The sequence below is a fragment of the Notamacropus eugenii genome, chromosome 2 (genome assembly GCF_028372415.1).
Source record: "Notamacropus eugenii isolate mMacEug1 chromosome 2, mMacEug1.pri_v2, whole genome shotgun sequence".
Lineage (NCBI taxonomy): Eukaryota > Metazoa > Chordata > Mammalia > Diprotodontia > Macropodidae > Notamacropus > Notamacropus eugenii.
The window spans coordinates 233278228-233297205 of NC_092873.1; the positions used below are offsets into that span (position 1 = coordinate 233278228).

At 37.6% G+C, this 18978-nt stretch overlaps 2 protein-coding genes across 4 annotated transcripts in view; both read right to left on the reverse strand.

Moving 5' to 3' along the window:
- Positions 1-18978, reverse strand: part of LOC140526911 (utrophin-like) — a 107542-nt gene that overhangs the window by 80923 nt on the left and 7641 nt on the right. For all 3 annotated transcript variants that reach the window (XM_072643553.1, XM_072643552.1, XM_072643551.1), the window contains exons 2-4: positions 18516-18710; positions 10499-10671; positions 481-628 (exon numbers count right to left, since the gene is read on the reverse strand). In XM_072643553.1, the coding sequence (XP_072499654.1) occupies positions 481-628; positions 10499-10671; positions 18516-18710 (516 nt within the window). The remainder of the gene's footprint in view (positions 1-480; positions 629-10498; positions 10672-18515; positions 18711-18978) is intronic.
- Positions 15036-17153, reverse strand: LOC140526914 (transcription initiation factor TFIID subunit 7-like). Its single transcript, XM_072643554.1, has one exon. It carries the CDS (start codon positions 16972-16974, stop codon positions 15895-15897), a length of 1080 nt encoding a protein of 359 aa, XP_072499655.1. The 5' UTR covers positions 16975-17153; the 3' UTR covers positions 15036-15894.

Genomic DNA, 18978 nt, shown 5'->3' on the forward strand with positions numbered 1-18978 from the left:
ATTTGTTACCATTATTATGAAAAATTGCCTCAAGAATGATTTTGCTGGTATTCCTTTTTAAATTAGAGGGCTATAAATCAAGAATACCTTCTTTTATAATACTGAGTGAAAATGTTAATGAATTTACAACTGATGCCCTTAAATGTTTCCATCTATCAAAGAATTTCACAGGGAAAAATTTACCGAAAATTAATTTGGTAAACACAAATATATTAAATAAAAATGACTCTTGTAGCTACCATAAAAGCTCCCACATTTCAGTCTGCGGAGAAAACCTTTATTCAAATGCTATTCGTTCCCCCATCACACCTCTCTATTAAAAAGCTTAAACACATTCCAAGTTTAAATTGTCACTGACAAAAAGACCAAAACAACTTCCATTCTTTTAAAACCTCAATCTTAAGGTATTTCATAAAAAGCCACTAAACGCAAGGGAAGTTATCTGAACAGCAAATCCTGTTCTGACAAAACAATCCCTACCTGCTGATATTGCTTCGCTTTCTCTAGATCGAGACCATCTTCAGTATTGGCATGAGTCAGTAACTTTTCAGCTTCCGTCAGCCACTGGTTGAATTCACTGAGGTTACTTTGGAAGTGTCTCCAATCTTTCACACTTTTATCAAAAAAACTTTTAGGGAATAAATTTTAAAAACTGGTAAGTGATTTTGGAAATGGGATCGCTTTTTATGAGAACCAATGATTTTATTAACCCTTAAAACTGTGTAATATTAGATTCATTTTGAAAAATCAAATAACTTAGTCACAAAAGTAAACAAGAACAAAGCTTAATCTATGTTAGCAAGCAAAACATCACAGGGAAATACCTCCCATGGACCCTAACACCATGTTCTCTCCCTCATTTTATTTCTTCATTTATTTTTGCAAAAAATTCTACCAGGAGCTAAAATGGTGGGGAAACTGGTTCACCAAACAAAGTGCAAGCATAGGTAATGGCTACCCTGTGGAAACATTTGCCAATATATATGAAAATGTTAATTGGCCCATCTGAAAGCAATAGTAGACATACAGTGATTTCTCTTTCTGAGCCCTTTCCTGGTGAAACCAACATTTATTCACCCTGAAGTTATCAACTGAGTCTTTTAAAACATTTTTCTTACAATCGAACAGTTTTGTTTGGTATCTGGCATGATTACAATTCTCAAATACCCCAATTCTACACTCTATACAAATGTCAATTGTTCCCATACCTAAAACGTTCTAATTATGATCATGAATCTGTTAAGGTTTGTAACATATCAAGAATAGGAATGTTATTTAGGTCATTACACAGAGAAAGGCATATTTAGCTTTAATTGCCATGTAATATAAAAGAGAAATGAATAAAAATGCTAGTCCTTTGCATATTCAAAGAGCCCTAGATATAGACACACAATGGCAAAAAGCTTTAATGGACTAGGATTATAAAGTTTTATTGAGGTAGTTAACTAGCACATTATTAACCTATCCTATGACAACATCCCATCTCCAAGGCCAAAAGATGTGGAAATGATCTTCCTCAATAAAAGGTTTCTAACATATGCAAAATGTCACCAGGTAGCCCAGAGGAGATAAGACTATAATAGCCACTATTAAATGACTACAATATACAGAATTAGTTAAGAACCAATTGGAATTGAGGGCACCTGTACCATCACAGTCATCAAGGAAAACATGTCTAAATTACTGAACTCTGGACAACTGGACTACTGTGAAGAAGTAAGGCACAAGGGGAAGAAAACAATCCTATCTCTGGAATCCCAAGATGTGGGCTGTAATCAAGTAACTGACATTCCTATTGGTGTGACCTTAAACAAGTTACGTTAACTTCATAAGACTCATTTTCCTCAACAATCAAATGGGGGGGTTAAGGAGGGGCTGAGCCTGCAGGACACCTGGATCAGATGGTCTGGAAGATTCCCTCCTAGGTCTACATCTGTGAATCTGGAATCCAGTGTCCATAATTGTGCAAACAAGTTTGCAAATAAAAATATGAAGCTGGGAAACCTACAAATAATTAATAAAGCATTAACAGTCTACTAAAATTCCAATTAAATGGCAAGGAAAAATGGTTAATTGGTGGGATGCATGAAAAAAAGAACACCTAAGACCGTTTTCTGTGATCAATTTTAAAGTTTTCCTAGATGAAAGAAGAATTCAGGAATCTTAATTTTAGAAGGGTTTTCTGAAGCAATCTTGTCCAATGTATACCTGAATAATCTCAAATATGTCAAGGCAACCTCTGTCTGAACGATCCCGTTAATAAAATCAAATTTTAGTTTTGGATAGGTCAGTTCTGAGAAAGTATTTCCTTAATGTGTCTCCCTATAACTTCTGCCCACTGGTTCTACTTCTATGTAAAGATCCAAAAGCAGAAAAAGAAAATGCATTTCATTTGTTAACTCTGAATTTTCGAATCCAAACATGTACTCCCTAAATTTCTCCTTACTATAGGCTAAACATCATGTGCTTCAACCAATTTCTCATAGGGCACTGCTTTCCTCTTTATTCAGTATCCTGTAGAAATGCTACACAGCTGGAGTGAACAGCCAGAAATGAACATAATGTAAAGAATGTGGCCTGACCAAGGTAAAAGGAGCAAAGCTTCCCTTCATATGCAATGCTCTGCTTCCAAAAATGTGGTCAAAAATCACCTAAGATTTTTTTTTTTGCCTGTCTAACCATAATGCTAACTAAAAAGAAGCTCAAAGTCCACTAAAATCCCTATTTTCTGGATTCACATGTACCAGTACTCCCTATCCTGTATACTGAGTTGCTTAATTCATCCTATTAAATTCAACTCCTTATAAAATTTGTAAAATCTGTGAACTGCAAAATCTTTCAATTACTTCGTAAACAAGAAGAAAGTACAAATGAGATTACAGACTGGAGACAAAGATGGCACATTGGAGGTCATTTAGTACAACCCTCAACACATAGGATGACAATGAGACTCAGAGAGTTGATGTCAGTCGTTCAATGATCTCAACGATCACACAGCTGGTAAGTGGCAAAGTCTCTAACGAAGGTGATGATATGATGATTCTATAAGTTTCTTCTATTTTTAAGTAAAAAATTATATTTTTATTGAAAAATTGTATTATTAGTTGGAGGGTGGGGAGAGTGGATTTGTCTGTTTAATTGTTTGGCATAAACTTCTGGTTTCCTTGGTGTAAAGTATTCTCAGTAAAGAAATTCTAACCACAAAGATGACTGTTTTGCAAGATTAGAAAGTGATCTGAAACATTGAGGTGTTCTGTAATTGAAATATTCCATAAGGCTATAACTTGTTTCACAATTGGTATTATGCAGACATGAAGCCCAAGCCTTGTTGTAACCACATTCAAGACAAGGCCTCTATTCCCCACGCAACGGTCTGAAAAGATGATTATACCAAGCAATATAAAATACGAACACTTCCCTCTAAAAAATATTCTGAGAAAAACCCTTTTTCCCTCTCCCTGAGAGGAGCCAATCTCAAATTTCGGCAGTACTGTGAAACTACTGACCAGGAACTCAAGGTAGCACTTTTAGAGGAAGCAACTGACAATATCTTTGTGTTCTTGCTGTCATGGGAAAGGATTTGGGTTTTCTTCCTTTTCCATCGGAAAGAAAAGAAAATTGCAAACTGCAGTTCCTTCTAATTTAAGTCTCAACAAGCCATGGAGAGGTCAATTTGGGCAAAGACCTTTTGCCTAATGATTTCAGTAAATTAGTAAACCTGAATTATGTGCCTACTATGTGCCAGATGCTACATTAAGTGTTTTGGATACAAAAAAGACAAAACACAGTCCTAGAAATCAAGAAATCCTACTGTAACACATGGGAGAAAACATGCAAACAACTCTGTACAAAAAAAAAGACAGGCAAGTTAGTTAAATTGAAGATAATCAAGAGAGTGGAGTCATTAGAATGAAGAGGAATCAGGAAAGGAACCCTGGGGAGGAGAGGGTTTTACCGGGGACCTAACAGAAAGCAGAAGTCAGGAGGCTGAAAGGAAAAAGGAGCAAATTTCAAGCATGGGGAAGAGCCTGTGAAAAGCTCCTAGTTGAACACCAATTTCTTGTTCAAGAGCATCAAAGAGGTCAATGTCACAGGATCACAGGTACATGGTGGAAGGGGAATATAAAACATAAGAAGACTGGAAAAGTGAGAGATTATGAAAGGTTTGAATGACTAACAGAGGTTTTTATATTTGACCTCAGAAGTAATAAAGAGCCATTGAATTTGATGAGAAGGGAGGTGGTGACCTGATCAGACCTGTCATTAAGGAAGACTGATTCTATCAAATGAGTGCATGATAGACTGGAGTAGAGGAATACTTGTGGCTGGGAGACCAACTGGAAGGGTATTGCAATGAGGTAAGGGTTTGCAACAGAGCAAGGGAAATGTTAGGAGAGAAGGGGGCATTTACCATAGATATCACACAGGTCAAATCAATAGGCCTTGGCAAGAGACAAATTATGACGGGAGGAGGGAAGGAGAAAGTGAGGGGTTAAGGAGAGATCCTACACTTCAAGCATCAGGGAATGAGTAGATAGTGGTGAGAACGGTGGGGGAGAAGATAAGGAGTTGAGTTTTACACATGTTGATTATAAGATCTCTATGAAACATTTAGTTCCAGATATTCAATAAGCAGCTGAATATGAGAGTGGAGAAAAATACGTATAGATATGATCACTGAATATACGGGAGCTGATGAGATCATCAAGTGAAGCAATGCAGAAAGATAATAGAAGGAGGTCCAGGGCAGAGACCTGTGGGACACCTACCACAGCTAAGGGTATCAGCTAAATGAAGATCTCACAAATGAGACTGAATGAGAGTGATAAAACAGGGAGGAAAACTAGAAAACAACAGCATACAGAGAAGTGGGTATCAAGGACAAGACAGTGAGAGGATCAAAGCCCCAGTGAGGGGGTCAAAAAGGATACAGACTGAGGAAAGGTAATCCAATTTGGCGATAAGAAATAGGAACTCTGGAGGGAGCTAAATGACAAGGTCAGGATTCAGACTGCAAAGAGTTAAGAAGAGAGAGAGAAGAAAGTGGGGGCAGCTAACATGGACAATATATCAAGAAGGATCGACATAAAAGGGAAGAAAGAAATGGGACAATAGCTAAAAGGGATAGATGGATAAAGTAAGGATCTTCAGAGGATGAGGGAAATACATGAATGTTGGTAAGCAGCCAGTACAAGCAAAGGGAGGGCCTTGAAGGAAAAGCAGAGAGTAAAGATGAGAAGGGAGTCAGTGTTGGAGAAGATGGGACACAATGGAATTACTTACGCATTCAGGACAATTTGCTTTGAGAAAGGAACAATCACCTCTTCTTGTTCAATAGAAGGAAGGTAGAAACAGTAGTAGAAGGCTTTGGGGATAAATAAGTTGAAAAGGAAAGCAGAAGAGGAAGCTTTAAGGTAAGAGATATATAGTACACATTTGTAAGTTATCAGTAAGAGCACAGAGGGGCCAAGAAGCTTGAGTCTACACTTCAAGCTTCAAACTGTGGGAAGGTAACTTAAGGGGGAGACAGAATGGAGCTCAAATTTAACATGTAAAGGAGTCATCCTGTTCAACTATAGGGCAAAGTATTTTAACCTTTTTTGTATGCTAAAAAGTAAACTATGATATTACCATATTAAAGTTTTTTTTCCCTCAATAATTAGATTTGCCCAGAAAGACGCACAAAGCTCATGTTAAAAATTAAAATTATGTTAAAATGTAATGTTAACATTATGAAAATCAGAATGTCTCTTTTATGGTATTCTTCTTTTCCCCCCTATTTATCTATATAAGATGTATCTTTACTGAGAATAGGAATTAACAAATACACATAGATGATGTCCTTTCATGGAGAATTTTAAAGGCAAACCAGGAATCTATTTTTCAATGTATCAAAAAGAAGTGAAGATTTCAAAGGAGTGGAAACAATTACCAATAGTACTATTGACAAGAGAGGAAATGACCCAGAAAAAGGAGAACAAGTACCAATTCACAGACTGACTTTATCTTCTATAAAAAATTTTTGGACATATCAAGGAAATACTTCATAAAAAGAGGGACAGGCAAGGATCACGTAGATCAGAGGTGCTGCAGGCAACCAACAACACCGCAGAATGCAATCCAGACCAGAGTAAAACATAACTTGGAATTATTTTTTCAAATTAATAAAAATAAAACAAGAAACATTACTATAACTTGGAAGGTCAAAATGTGGTCCATAAGGGCCCTTATGTCCACTTTAGTGGTCCCCATTTCTACTTGGGTTTGCCATCAATAATGTAGGCAATTTCTACAACAGCTGAAATCTTCTGTAACAACTGACTGAAAAATAGAGAAAATACAAGATCCTGACATGCTTTTTTAAAAAAAATTCTAAAACAGCAATTGCCTTGACCATGGAAGAATCTTGACTCCCATGGAAATGTAAAGATGATTCAAAAATCCATGGACAGATTCAACTATAAAGATAATTTGGTTGAAGAATACTTTGAGTATCATATATCAAAAACAAGACATAAAACAGAGACATGCATCAGTGTGAAGCTATTTTCCAACTGTCATGGAAGGGGTACAATGCAAAATCTGAAAAGTTTAAAAAAAACAAAACAAAACCGTTAGGTTCGACCAATACTCTTGCATATTGATGACATGATACAGATAGCACATGGTCCCTGGGATACTACAGAAACCTCCCAAATGGGATCCATTAGCAATCAGAAGAAATCAACATTATCAGTTGACAAAGGGTGAAAAGTACAAGAGGAAGAAAAAGGAAGCCAATTTCCTGGATTTTAACATGCAACTGTATGGGCAAACATCTTGCATAAATTCTTCAGACAGAAATTGTTATTTTGCATGACTTTATGCAATTGTGAGATTTTTTATTTTTTTCTCTTGTTTTTCAATTTGCTGGAGAAAAAATGAATGCTTGTTAATTGAAAAAAAAAAGATAATGAGCTTCAAAAACTCAAGAGGCCTGAGACTTTTCAAGCCTTCTCAAAGTCCTTATCAGTGGTATCTGACATTCTAAAGAGATTTCCTATAGACTGAACTTAGGTATAAACAGATGGTTTTGAACTAGCACACAGCTCATACAAAATAATGTGACTATGTTCACAGGAAATTCTAACAAGATCCCTAAATAAGATTTTTGGGGAAATAAGATGCTATTGTTGTTCTTGCTCAGTCCTTTCAATCATGTCTGACTCTTTGTGTCACCAGTTGAGTTTTCTTGAAAAAGGTACTAGAGTGGTTTGCCTTTTTCTTCTCCAGCATACTTTATAGATGGGGAAAATGAGGCAAACGGGGTTAAGTCACTTGCTCAGGGTCACAAACTCCTAAGTGTCTGAGACTATGTCTGAACTCAGGTCTTCTATCCACTATGACTCAAAATCTTTAGGAATAATCCTCCCAGTTCAGACTTTACTTCACCTTCTCATAGGCTGTAATCTCACCCAATTTTTTTCATAGATAGGAAAACAGAAACCCAGAGATATAATTGATTTACCCATGGTTACACAGGGAAGCGTTAAGAAGCAGGGTTAAAATCTAGGTCTTCTTACTCTAGAATCTTCCTCTCCTCCTACATAGATATGGATTATTAGTTTTGAAATAGGAAGTGCTTAAGTAATGATTTGTACAATTAAGGCTGACTATAATAATATTATACAATCATCCCATTAGATGATCTAAATCACTGAAAGGGGAAAGATTATAAAAGTCGATACGAGAAACAGGTGATCCCCAAATCTATGTAGCTAATCCTAGCCTCTCTCCAAAGCTACCATCAATCAACAAGCATTCATTAAGTGCCTCCTAGGTGCTAGGCATGACGTTAAATTCTGGGGACACAAAAAGAGGCAAAATATAGTCCCTGCCCTCAAGGAGTTTATAAACTAAAGGTGGAAGACAACATGCAAACAACTATATGCCAAGCAAGATATATACAGGATAAGTAGAAAATAATTAACAGAGAGAAGGCATTGGAATGACAAGAGTTTTTTTAGGGAAGACTTCCCATAGAAGTGGGAACTCAGGGAGGTCAGTAATCACAGCGGAAGAAGAAGAGAGTTTGAGGGATGGGAGACAGCCACAGAATGCTGGAGCTGAGAACTGGATTGTCTTGTTTGTGCAACAGCCAGACGGCCAGTGGCACAGTATCAAAGAGTATGTGTCAGAGAGTAAGGTAACCTAAGACTGGAAAGGTAGACATGTGGGTTAGGACATGAAAGACTTTGAATGCCAAACAAAGCATTTTGTATAGGAAGTCGTCAGAATTCATTGAGCAGGGAGATGGATGTAATCAGATCTGAGCTTTAGGAAAATCACTTTAAGTGGCTTAATGGAGGATGGAAAGGACTTGGGGGAGACCTGCACCAAGCCAAAACCTACCAGCAGGCTATTGCAATAATCTAGCATACACCTTTCTTGTAGTTCCTGGAATATGATACTCCATCTCTCACATCCATATCTTTGCAGTGGCTCCCCTTCATGACTGAAATGCTCTGCCACTGTTCCTTCACACCTGAGTTTCCCTGGCTTCCTTCAAGAATTAAATCAAATCCTACATTCTACAGGAAGCCTTTCACAATCCCCTTAGCAGCTAATATCTTACCCTCTTAGAACTGTCACTGCTGCTGAGTCATTTCCGTCATGGCCAACTCTCCATGACCACCCCCGTTAGGGTTTTTCTTCTCAAAGATATTGGAGTAGTTCATCATTTCCTTCTCCAGTCCATTTTACAGACAAGGAAACTGAGGAAAATTGGGTTATGCGACTTACCCAGTGTCCCACATCTAGTAAGGGTCTGAGATTGGATTTGAAATCAGGTCCTCCTAATTCCAGGCCCACCACTCTATCCACTGTGCCATCTAGCTGCCTACTCTCTTAGATTACCTTCCATTCATTCTGTATTTATCTTATATTCCTTTCCATGCTGCTAACCCCATTAGACTAGGAGCTACTTAAGGGCAAGGACAGCGTTTTTGCCTTTTTTTGCTTGTCCAGCCCTTAGCACAGTGGCTGGAACACAGTAAGCACATTAAAAATGCTTAAATGAATGACTGACAAAAAACTAATTATTACTCAGAAAAAAAGACTTTTGTAATCTCATGATGTCTTATGTATAGAAGTGTTGTTTCCAAAGTTGTATTTCTTTCTCCTGTCATGTGTTGATTAGCAAGTATCTGAAATTGTTTGACATATAAATTATTTTGCCTCTTGCTTTCCTTTTCCTGCCATCTGCTGCACATCACTGTACTCTCTCACAATGTAATCATTCCCATTAGAATATGTGATAGTAAAGAAAAATCAAAGCAGCTATCTTTCACACCAGCTTCAGTTTGGTACAGAGAAAGTTAAAAGCATTGGCTTCAAAAAAGTTTTCCAATTACAAAAGAAGTTTGCTGTTCATGGTATGTCATCCTTTTTTTGGGGGGGGGGCAAAGATCAGATTAAAAAAAACACATTAAGAAATATAGCGTTAGGCTGTGATTTTTTTACATTTTTACTCCATTCACAGATAGGTGTGTGTGTGTGTGTGTGTGTGTGTGTGTGTGTGTGTGTGTGTGTGCGTGTGTGTGTGTGTGTGTGTAACATCTAATATTCACATAGCTCTTCAAGGTTTGCAAAATGACTTACCAATAGTAATGTATCTCCACAACAAGCCTAGAAGGTTGAGACCATTATTATCCTCACTTTACAAGTGAAGAAACTGAGGTAGACAAAGGTTAAGAGACTTGCCTAGCATTACATACCTACCAAATGTTTGAGAGTAGATTTGAACTCAGGTCTTCCTGACTCAAGGTCCACCATGCTATCCACAGTACCATCTATAAAAACCTCTAGGCATATTATTACTATGAAGTTACTATGAAATGCGATGAGCACCAAGCTGTAATACAGACATCAATGATAGGCAGCCATAGTATAGTGGATATAGATGAATTTAAAGTCAGAAAGACCCAGGTCCAAGATTCTCTCCTACGTATCAGCAATGTATCCACAGAAAAGTCACTTCAACTGATAGTACCCCAGAAACTTCTCTAAGATTATAAATTATAAAACAGATGCAAAACTCTACTGGAACAGAGAATCTCCATACAAAGGAGTTTCTTACACAGTCAATCCCATTTCCTTCAAAAACATACACAGAAATTTTTAAAACTTAGAAAATAAAATTTAGAAAAAACTATCACTCATCCATTAATTTGATATGAAATATTAATTTGTATTATCCTTAATTTGTTACTATATTGGTTTTATGATGATCTTTCCAAAACTATTGGTCATAAAAATTGAATACATACACAAACACAATGATAATAGCAGTTGTAGATACTCAGATTTTCTATAAGGCAGATTTAGGAATAAGGCAAGAAATTTAATCATTTGACTAATGTGGGAGGGGGTATGTGTTTTTACTCCTTTTCAAGACTGCTGAGCCTCATATTTTTTTTTTTAAATCCTTAATAGTAAATATAAGCTAAAACAGACTTACCTTTTATGATCATAGTAGGTTGTTTTCAGACTGTTCCACTTTTCATTCAAGTGGTTCAGTCTTTTCTCAATCAGAATGGCTCCTAGATGGGAAACATCCAGTATAATTCTGGGCTCCTTCCTACGAAGAGCTGTAATCTGCTCCTCGACTTTGTCCAGGAGAGAATTGATTTGCTATAAAAAAAAAATGTCAATAGAGACTTGGGTTTGGATACTATCTCTAACAATGATTATATTAGCTGTATGTCCTTGGGAGAGTCATTTCACCTCTCAAACCTCAGTCTCCTCAACGATGAGACTGGAATCATAGCTGCAGTAGCTACTTCACAGGACTGCTGGAATATCAAAATGCTGTGCATAAAGTGCACAGCAGGTTTGAAAGTACGGTAGCAGCGCTGGCTATTATAGAATATTACAATAGCTCTCCCTTTACACGTAGACATCATATAGACTTTTTATCATGGAGACTTATTAAACTTTAAGTTACAAGGCTGGTATTAATTTGCACTGTGGAGTCAGTTTCCTCACTCAGAGTTATAAAGTCATAATTCTTCCCTTCCCTCCTCCCACTCCCATAAAAATAGTACAGATACTAAAAGAAATAGTAGCAGCTGTGGTCATTAACCTTAAGGCCCCCATTGAAAGTCATTCTGAAAGAAGGTCATAATACATACAAAGCATAAAAAGAATGGACAAAAAGGGGGAGGGGGGCATGAGGAAGGAACCAAATGAGTTACTCAGGCATATAGAATTATGCTTTTATATATTCAGCCATATGAAATCATCAATGTTGGTCTTTAAAGCATAGATGACATTACCATTCATGGGAGTAGGAGAGAAGTGTAGCACATACCAATTTAAAACTGAATAAAATAAAAAACATAACAAAATCACAAGGAAAGGAAATAGAGTAAATGGTCAATTCTTGGGAAATAATCAAAGGAATTGAGATATATGTTCATATACGCTAGATATATGCTATATGTACACACATATAAAATTGACTGAGGCAAAAGTTAATATGCTATCTTGCTTCATCAGTGGCATGGTTCATATATGCAATCTCTACTCAGCAACTTAATACAATGAATTTAGAAAATTAGATTAAGGAATTTTTGTAATAGAAAGAAGACTTATAATTGGTGTAAATAGTAATGTAATCATCTCTAGTATGCCACATTTCAGGAAAGACTAGATTGGAAAATGGGAGGCATGGATTCCAGATGTGGCTCTGCCTCTGCCTAGTTAAATACACTCTCAAGTTTCCTTCCAAGCCTGGAACTCCATGACTAAAACACCCTGTGATGATCTTGCTTTGAAATTATAGTTCTCCATATGATGTGCTACTGAATGCTAACGGTATAAAATCTAATACGTTTCACTCTAGTTTCTACTTTTATCATAAATACATTCCCCAGTTATTTCTTCACCATGCAGTTTGTACTATGACCACTATTATCGGTAATCCCTCCAAAAGAAACTTGGATTACATCCCCTGAAAAGCCAGCTCTGATGGGCAAAGGTTTGGCTTGAATCTCCCCAGTGCAAGGACGCCATACCATTTTGAAGACATCTCAGTTTCGAGACATGTCCCTCACCCAACATACATATAATTTTTTCTCTTTCCCTTTCTATGTTGTCTTCTCATTAATTATTCTTTAAGCTGCTTGAGGGCATGAACTGCCCCATTTATTTTTATGTCTCCCCAGCCCTTAATGCAGTGCCCAATACATAACAAGTGTTTAATAAACAAATACCTTGCTGTCATTATAGCTCTGAATACTCCAGAGTAGCTATCTGACCTTCATCTCTCATAGCTTCCGTTTCCTCAACTATAAAATGGGGATAGGATACCTCACAATGCTATTGCAGTGACCCAATTAGATGATACATGTAAAATGTTTTACAGATCTTAAGGTGTCCTAAATGCATTTATCAGAGAAATAGTTTTGATGGACTCTAGCCTCTGCTCCCAGCATCAATATCCCAACTTCTTCATATGCCTCACTACCTCACTAGAACAGCAGGTGTGTCCCTTACCTCAACTACATACCACATCCACCTAATATTAAATAGGACCACAATAGGCAGCCATCAAGAAAGTAGCACCAAGAGGATGCTGAGCAGAATCTTTTACCACTAAATCATAACCTAAGTGGATACATGCACAGTAATAGCAAAGAACTGGCCTCAGGTGAACTTAGGATGTAGAGAGGGTTATTATAATATCATTAGTGTACATTAATATCCCCTTTACCCCTTTTCTGTATGCATTCTGGATAAACATATTTCCACCAAGGCTAGGAACCCTACCGATATCAATTCAGCCCTCTGATAATTTACTCTTCGTATATTCTGTAAAGATGAGTTGCACCTTTTGCTCCATAAAAATCTCTATCTTGCTTTGTTAACCTGCTGGTTCCTCTATGGAGCCTAGCCTGTTTGTTGAGAGCATAATCCTCAATAAGCCTTTGCTTGGGCTGGAGATGGTCTGAGTCTGTGAAGTCTTTCAAAACAAACTTACAACATGCCTTGTAACACCACAATGTTTTTGACACCCAGCATGGAGAGGAGAGTCTGATTCTGATACTTTTCAATCAAAGGTAAGTCTTTTCCTTTCCTCTCTCTTGGCTGGGGTCCCTCAAATACCTAGGAAGTCTTGACAAGACACTTGGGGCCCCAGTGTCCATGGGCAATTTCCCTGTAGACACAGGAAGCTCTTTGAGGAACTTTACAGTCAGCTCTGAGCTGGCTTTTATCCCTCTCTGAGGGACACCACATGATCAAGTGAATGGTGGCTACAAAAAGGATTTCTTTGCATTCAGTGCCTTCCCCCTACCCAACCCAAACCCATAGGACTCCCCACTAGGCAAGTATCCTGCAAAGTTGGAACAAATTTGGCTTACAGGACATGAAAACAATTCACATGAGTGTAAAGAAGGTAACACAATGCCTGGGAGAGGGAGACACTATAAGTACTAACTAGGATTATGAGCTTCTTCATTGGATGGCACCGCTATACAATGCCAATGGTGATGAGATGCCCAATTTTCCGTGTTAGGTATTTTGGAATTGTATTCAGTAAGCCTGAAGTCACCTAATCAGTAATGGGTTTGTTTCAAGTTTCAAATACATAATATTGTTTCAAATTGGTAAACTATTGTATTAGTTCCAGAAAGTATTGGATTTTCCTCAGTCTAGAGGAAGAATTACCATAGGGTGAACAGGCAGACCCTTCTCTGTGGTTCTTGTCAATTCCTCTTATTCTGTAAATTTTCCTGTGTGGACAAGTTCATCAGCCCAGGAAAAGAGCTTGTTTGGGTTACAGAGTTCCTAAACAATGAGCTTGGCTTGCTGAGAATGTGCAAATTTATGTATTATATACAAATATATTTATCTGTATATTACATGCATGTATACTATTATATAGAAATGATTTCTAATGATTGGTCTTTACACCAGGATAAATGTAAATTCAAGAAGGAAAGAAAAACAGGTGAAAGATGTTCAGGGAAACTTCTTATGCATGAAAGTTATGGTAACATTTTTATTGCTCCATTAAGAGTAAAAATAATTCCATCTAGCCCTAAGCTGAGTTTGATGAAACTTGCCATTTAAGATAAAAGCTCTTGGGCCTATAACTGATTTTTTTTTTTTTAGTTTGAATTTAGGTATAGTTGTATGCATTAAATCAGTACTCCACCATCTGAGAAAAATGCCACAGGCTACTCAGAGGCGATGTGATATACTCAACTGCAAACGACAACAGGGGGAGGTTTGCTTCTGGGACGACCTTGGCACAGCCTAGCCTGGGATCCTCCTGGCTCAGTTTCCCCACTGTGTTCCTTTGAAAAGGAATGTTTCCCAACGTGATGATTTCTGAGTCTGGCTATACAGTGGAATTGTTACTGCACGGTTGATAAACTGTGACTCCTACCAAAAGTCAAACAGAGCTAAGGATATTTTATCTTGTGATATGTGCTATGATCAGGTCCCTACTTCTTCCTTTTATAGCAAATTTCTATAAACTAAGCGAGTAGTCAGTAAAGTATATGAGCAAATGTAAGTATGTGAGATCTTGCTATTTTGATCTAAATTTACAGTCATTCCGTGGCCTAAGCAAGAATTGTGAGCTTAAAGTCAGGAACCTCTTTTGTTTCAGTTTCAGGAATGAGATTTCAGTACAGTTCAAAGACAACATAAGGTTGTAAAATGTTTCAAAATGATGTGAGAATAACTGGGTACTGGTCCAGTTGATTGAGGAACCTAGCTGTCATTCTATTAATTACTAAAACTAAATCAGAAACATCTTTAGTTTGGTTTGGAAAAGAGAATTTCAGTGTCACCCATTTTCTTAAAGTGAGGTAACCTATGGAATATTTTGCAATATTTTGTTTTACATTAATGGAAAACTCAACTTTATGATGAACATGTTTCCTTATGAAAAAGTTACTGATATGTACTATTTTGTAATCCTCCAAAGTTTTTTTTTTTTAATTATAATTGAAGTAAAAGTTAGCCTCTTATGAGTATATTCATTTCTTTTCTTTTCTTTTTTTTTTTAGGGAGTCAAATCACTCTTTAATGTAGTTGGAAAAACTTCACAGCATGAAGAATTAACTTGGAACTCTTATAGTAAGTCCAAGGTGAGTCAGAGTTAAAGAAAAATGTAACATGTAACACTAGAAAACAGAATACCATCTTTATCAGCTGTGAAGGGTAGATGCAAAATGCAGCCTTAAAAGTTGCCAAACATGGTCTATCACTTTCTTATATCTTAAAAGATTCTACAACATATCACAGAAATAACTGTTCATTAATCCACTGAATATCAACATTAATGAAGTAAAAAAAAAAAATGGAGACATATGCTTGGTAGGAAACAACTTTAGTTACAGACATGAATGGCTGTCACTTTTATTTGCTGTGACAGTTATCTACCACTATATAACATGCTCCTCTACATAAGAGATTTAGAACAGTTGAGAAACTAAAATGTACACAAAACAAGCTTTACAGCATCTGTCCTCTAATCTTTTTATAGTTGAATTGGTTCTTACCACAAAGTAACAGTTAAGTTCTGATTTTGAGAAGGAAAACCTTGAAATAAATGTGGGAATTAGAGGATGAACTATTTGGTCTATTAATCCCAAAACTCTTCTACAACCAGTCTTCTCTCACCTATCGCCTTCTACTTATTAGTGTGTAAGTTTCTAGCAAAATAAACAGTGTTACAGAGAGAGAAATGGGATGAAGTCAAAATAGGAAACAGAAAAACGGTGAAATGAAAATAGTCAAATTTCCACATTAACAATGTATATTGTCCTCAACCCAAAGGATGGAATGTGAGCCATTTACCAATGTGAGGACAACAGTGAATTTGCAGGCAGGGACCTCTTATTTCTCCAGGAGTGATTCTAGCTGTTCCTGCAAGGAACTGAGCTGTTGTTTCTCTCTTTCTTCCTGCTGTTTGAGCTCAACCAGCACAGCCTGTAGATGGGTCTTGAGTGCCAGATTTTCTACTTTGATGATAAGATCTTCCCGTCTTTTTGCTCTTCCTTGAGTTTCTTGGAGTTTACCTTTCATCATATCAGTCTGCTTCTGAATTCCCAGGACCATCTGATTTGTTTCCTCATTTTCTTGGCGCTGTTCATCAGATTCATCAAGCTTGTCTTGTAGTTGCCTCTCTAGGTCTTCCTCAGTGTCAATGATGTTTATATCTTCATCATCATGAGGATGTCTTTCATCTTCCTCTTCACTACTGCTGCTAATATCATTAAATATCTCCCGAAGCTCATCATGTTCTGAGGAGCCATGGCCCTGCTTATGACTCATTCCTGGAGATGAAATTTCTAGGCCTGCTAGGGAAACTGGGTTGTCCACTTCCTTTGTTTCATCTTCTGCAATCACCTCCCATCGGGTACTGACAGCTTCTGCATCTGTACTGAGAAGCCTCTTTACTTCTTTTTCCACATCTGGTGATTCAATGTACTTCTTCTTGGCTGTCTTACGGAACCTCCTCTTTCTGACATTCTTCAGAGGCAGAGTGATACCATGGTTCCAGATGAATTTCCTCTCCCAGTCCTTATCTTTTTTCTTGCTTGCTTTTGGATCAGTGGTGGCAACTGGTTCTTCTGGAGGCGGGTAAAGATCCCCATCCACACTGCACACAAGCATCTGGCAGATATCTGCTGTCTTATAAAAGGTTTTTTTATCTATAGTTTTCAAGGATTCAGTAATGCAGGGCAGGTCAACTACCTTAGCAGCTAATGGGGCATCGTCCACATGGACAATTCCATGATGTCCATCTGCATGTAGTTCAATGGTCAATTTATCTTTCAGGTTGACACTTTCAGACTGTATTGCCCTTCTCACAGTGGAAGCATAATCTGGAGGCAGACGTAATATGAATTGGCTTTCCAACTCATGGGGAGCATCTTCTTTGTTCTTGCTCATTTTCTGTTTTGTAACAGTCATTTCCTTTCGTCTTACTCCACAATAAATGACTATCACTCAAAATCCTATGCTCTGGGTTTAGGTCCCAAAACACTCCTCTGGCATTTTCTTGGGAGACAATGGAGGCTGTTTTGTGGTAAACCCAGGCAAGTCACAACCTGGCTAGGCCTCCCTTAAGTGTCTTCACCTCAAACGAGCAGGAATCACGAAGAAGGCAAACACCGCGCTCCCTCCCCTGCACCTGAAGCATATCCATTTCTACAATTCCTTAACTCAGGGGTGGAAAGCTTCTACCTGCAAGTGTTGTAACTTGCATTTTTATGTAAAGGGTTGGATAATCAGTAGCATCTGATCCTCTTAAAGAAAACTGGAATCAAAGTGGACATTTTTGAGAAACTAATAAAATCAGATAATCCTGTATATCAAATGCAAATGATTCTAATGGGGATCTTGGTTTCTCCTTATAATTGGGCCCTACATACTGAAGAGCCAGATTTGTGTTTTCCAGACAACAGGCCATTGCTCACCTACACTTAGGTGAACAGTAGATTCCAGCCCATACCCACCCATGATCCCCAAAATGTGGCCTATGCTCGGTTCTGGGAGAGCTCTGGGAGAGCTTTGAGGCAGGGACAGCTTCTATTCCTCTTTGCATCCAGAAGAAGCTACAGAAAACTGAGACTTTCATCCCTTTTCCCAAATGAATTTGGGATCCAGCTCTTTGAGGAGAGAATGATGGAATGTAGCCACTGTACCCACCCCCAATCTCCCAGCTTCCCCATGTGCTTAATTCTCTCACTAGCGCAGCAAGTGTGTCCATTACCTCAGCCACTTAACACATCCATCTAGTCTCAGACAGGCTCCCAATAGTCAGTCATTAAGAAAGCACCACCAAGAAGGTGCTGAGCAGTGGAGGGCTGCGCAGGAATAGCAAAGAGCTGTTCTTAGATGAACTTACGATGTAGAGAGGCTTGTTATAATATCAATATTATCCATTAATACTGTCCAGTGTCCTTTTCTGTATATATTCTGGGTAACCGCATGACTAGTTCCACCAATTCTAGGAAGCCTGTCCATATCAATAACCTCATTCAATATTTTAATATTCATATATTCTGTAATGACAATTGCATCTTTTGCTCTATAAAAAGCCCTGTCTTGCTTTGCGAAGCTGCTGGTTCCTCTAAGGAGCCTAGTCTACTGGTTGAGAGTATAATCCTTAATAAATGCTTTGGCATGGGTTGGAGATTGTCTGAGTCTGTGAATTCTTTTGAGACTGCCGCACAACACACCTTGAAACACTGTAACAGTTTCATAACATGTCCCTAACTTTGCAAAGCTTTGCAAAGTTTTTGTACATAATCAATTTTACCTACAAAACTTTAAGAAGCATAATTATATTTACCTAGAAAAGATAGGAAAGAGACAGGATTGTTATATCACCAATTTTGGGTGCCATTTCACTTGGCTGCAGGTCAAAAAATACATGGTTTACTTTAAACAAATTGCTATCTCAAAATGTCATTTGACTGCTCCTCTTCAAATATAACGTTGACAATTACCTTTACTGACTCTTCCTGCGCAGAGAACTGTTCCGAGAAACCACTGCTGAGATTGGTAAAACTGAGTAACACTTCTAGGTGCGCCATGGAGAGTAAGACTTTGTTAATTTCGAGATAATCTCTAGGGAGGGGAGTTGATCTATTTCCACACAGATGTGGATGATCAACTGTAACACTCTGCTCAATGGGGGTCACCTGTAGAAAAAAAAGGAATATGGTTAATACATACTCATCTAAAGGGAACACACTGCAAATTATAGTAAGCTGAAATCAAACGAAAAAAGCACTTCTAAGTTACTACTCTATGGTAGACATTGTGGAAATGTACAAAATTTAAAATAAAATAAAACAAACCATGTTCTCAAGAAGCTTACATTATATCAAACCAAAGTGCTACCGTTCCCAAAGACATTAAGAATTTTTAAAACAATATATTTACCAAAAGCAAAATGTTAGAGAAATA

Bases quoted from the DNA above. Each gene is read 5' to 3' on its own strand.
- LOC140526914 (XM_072643554.1), bottom strand. From the start codon at position 16,974: ATGACTGTTACAAAACAGAAAATGAGCAAGAACAAAGAAGATGCTCCC.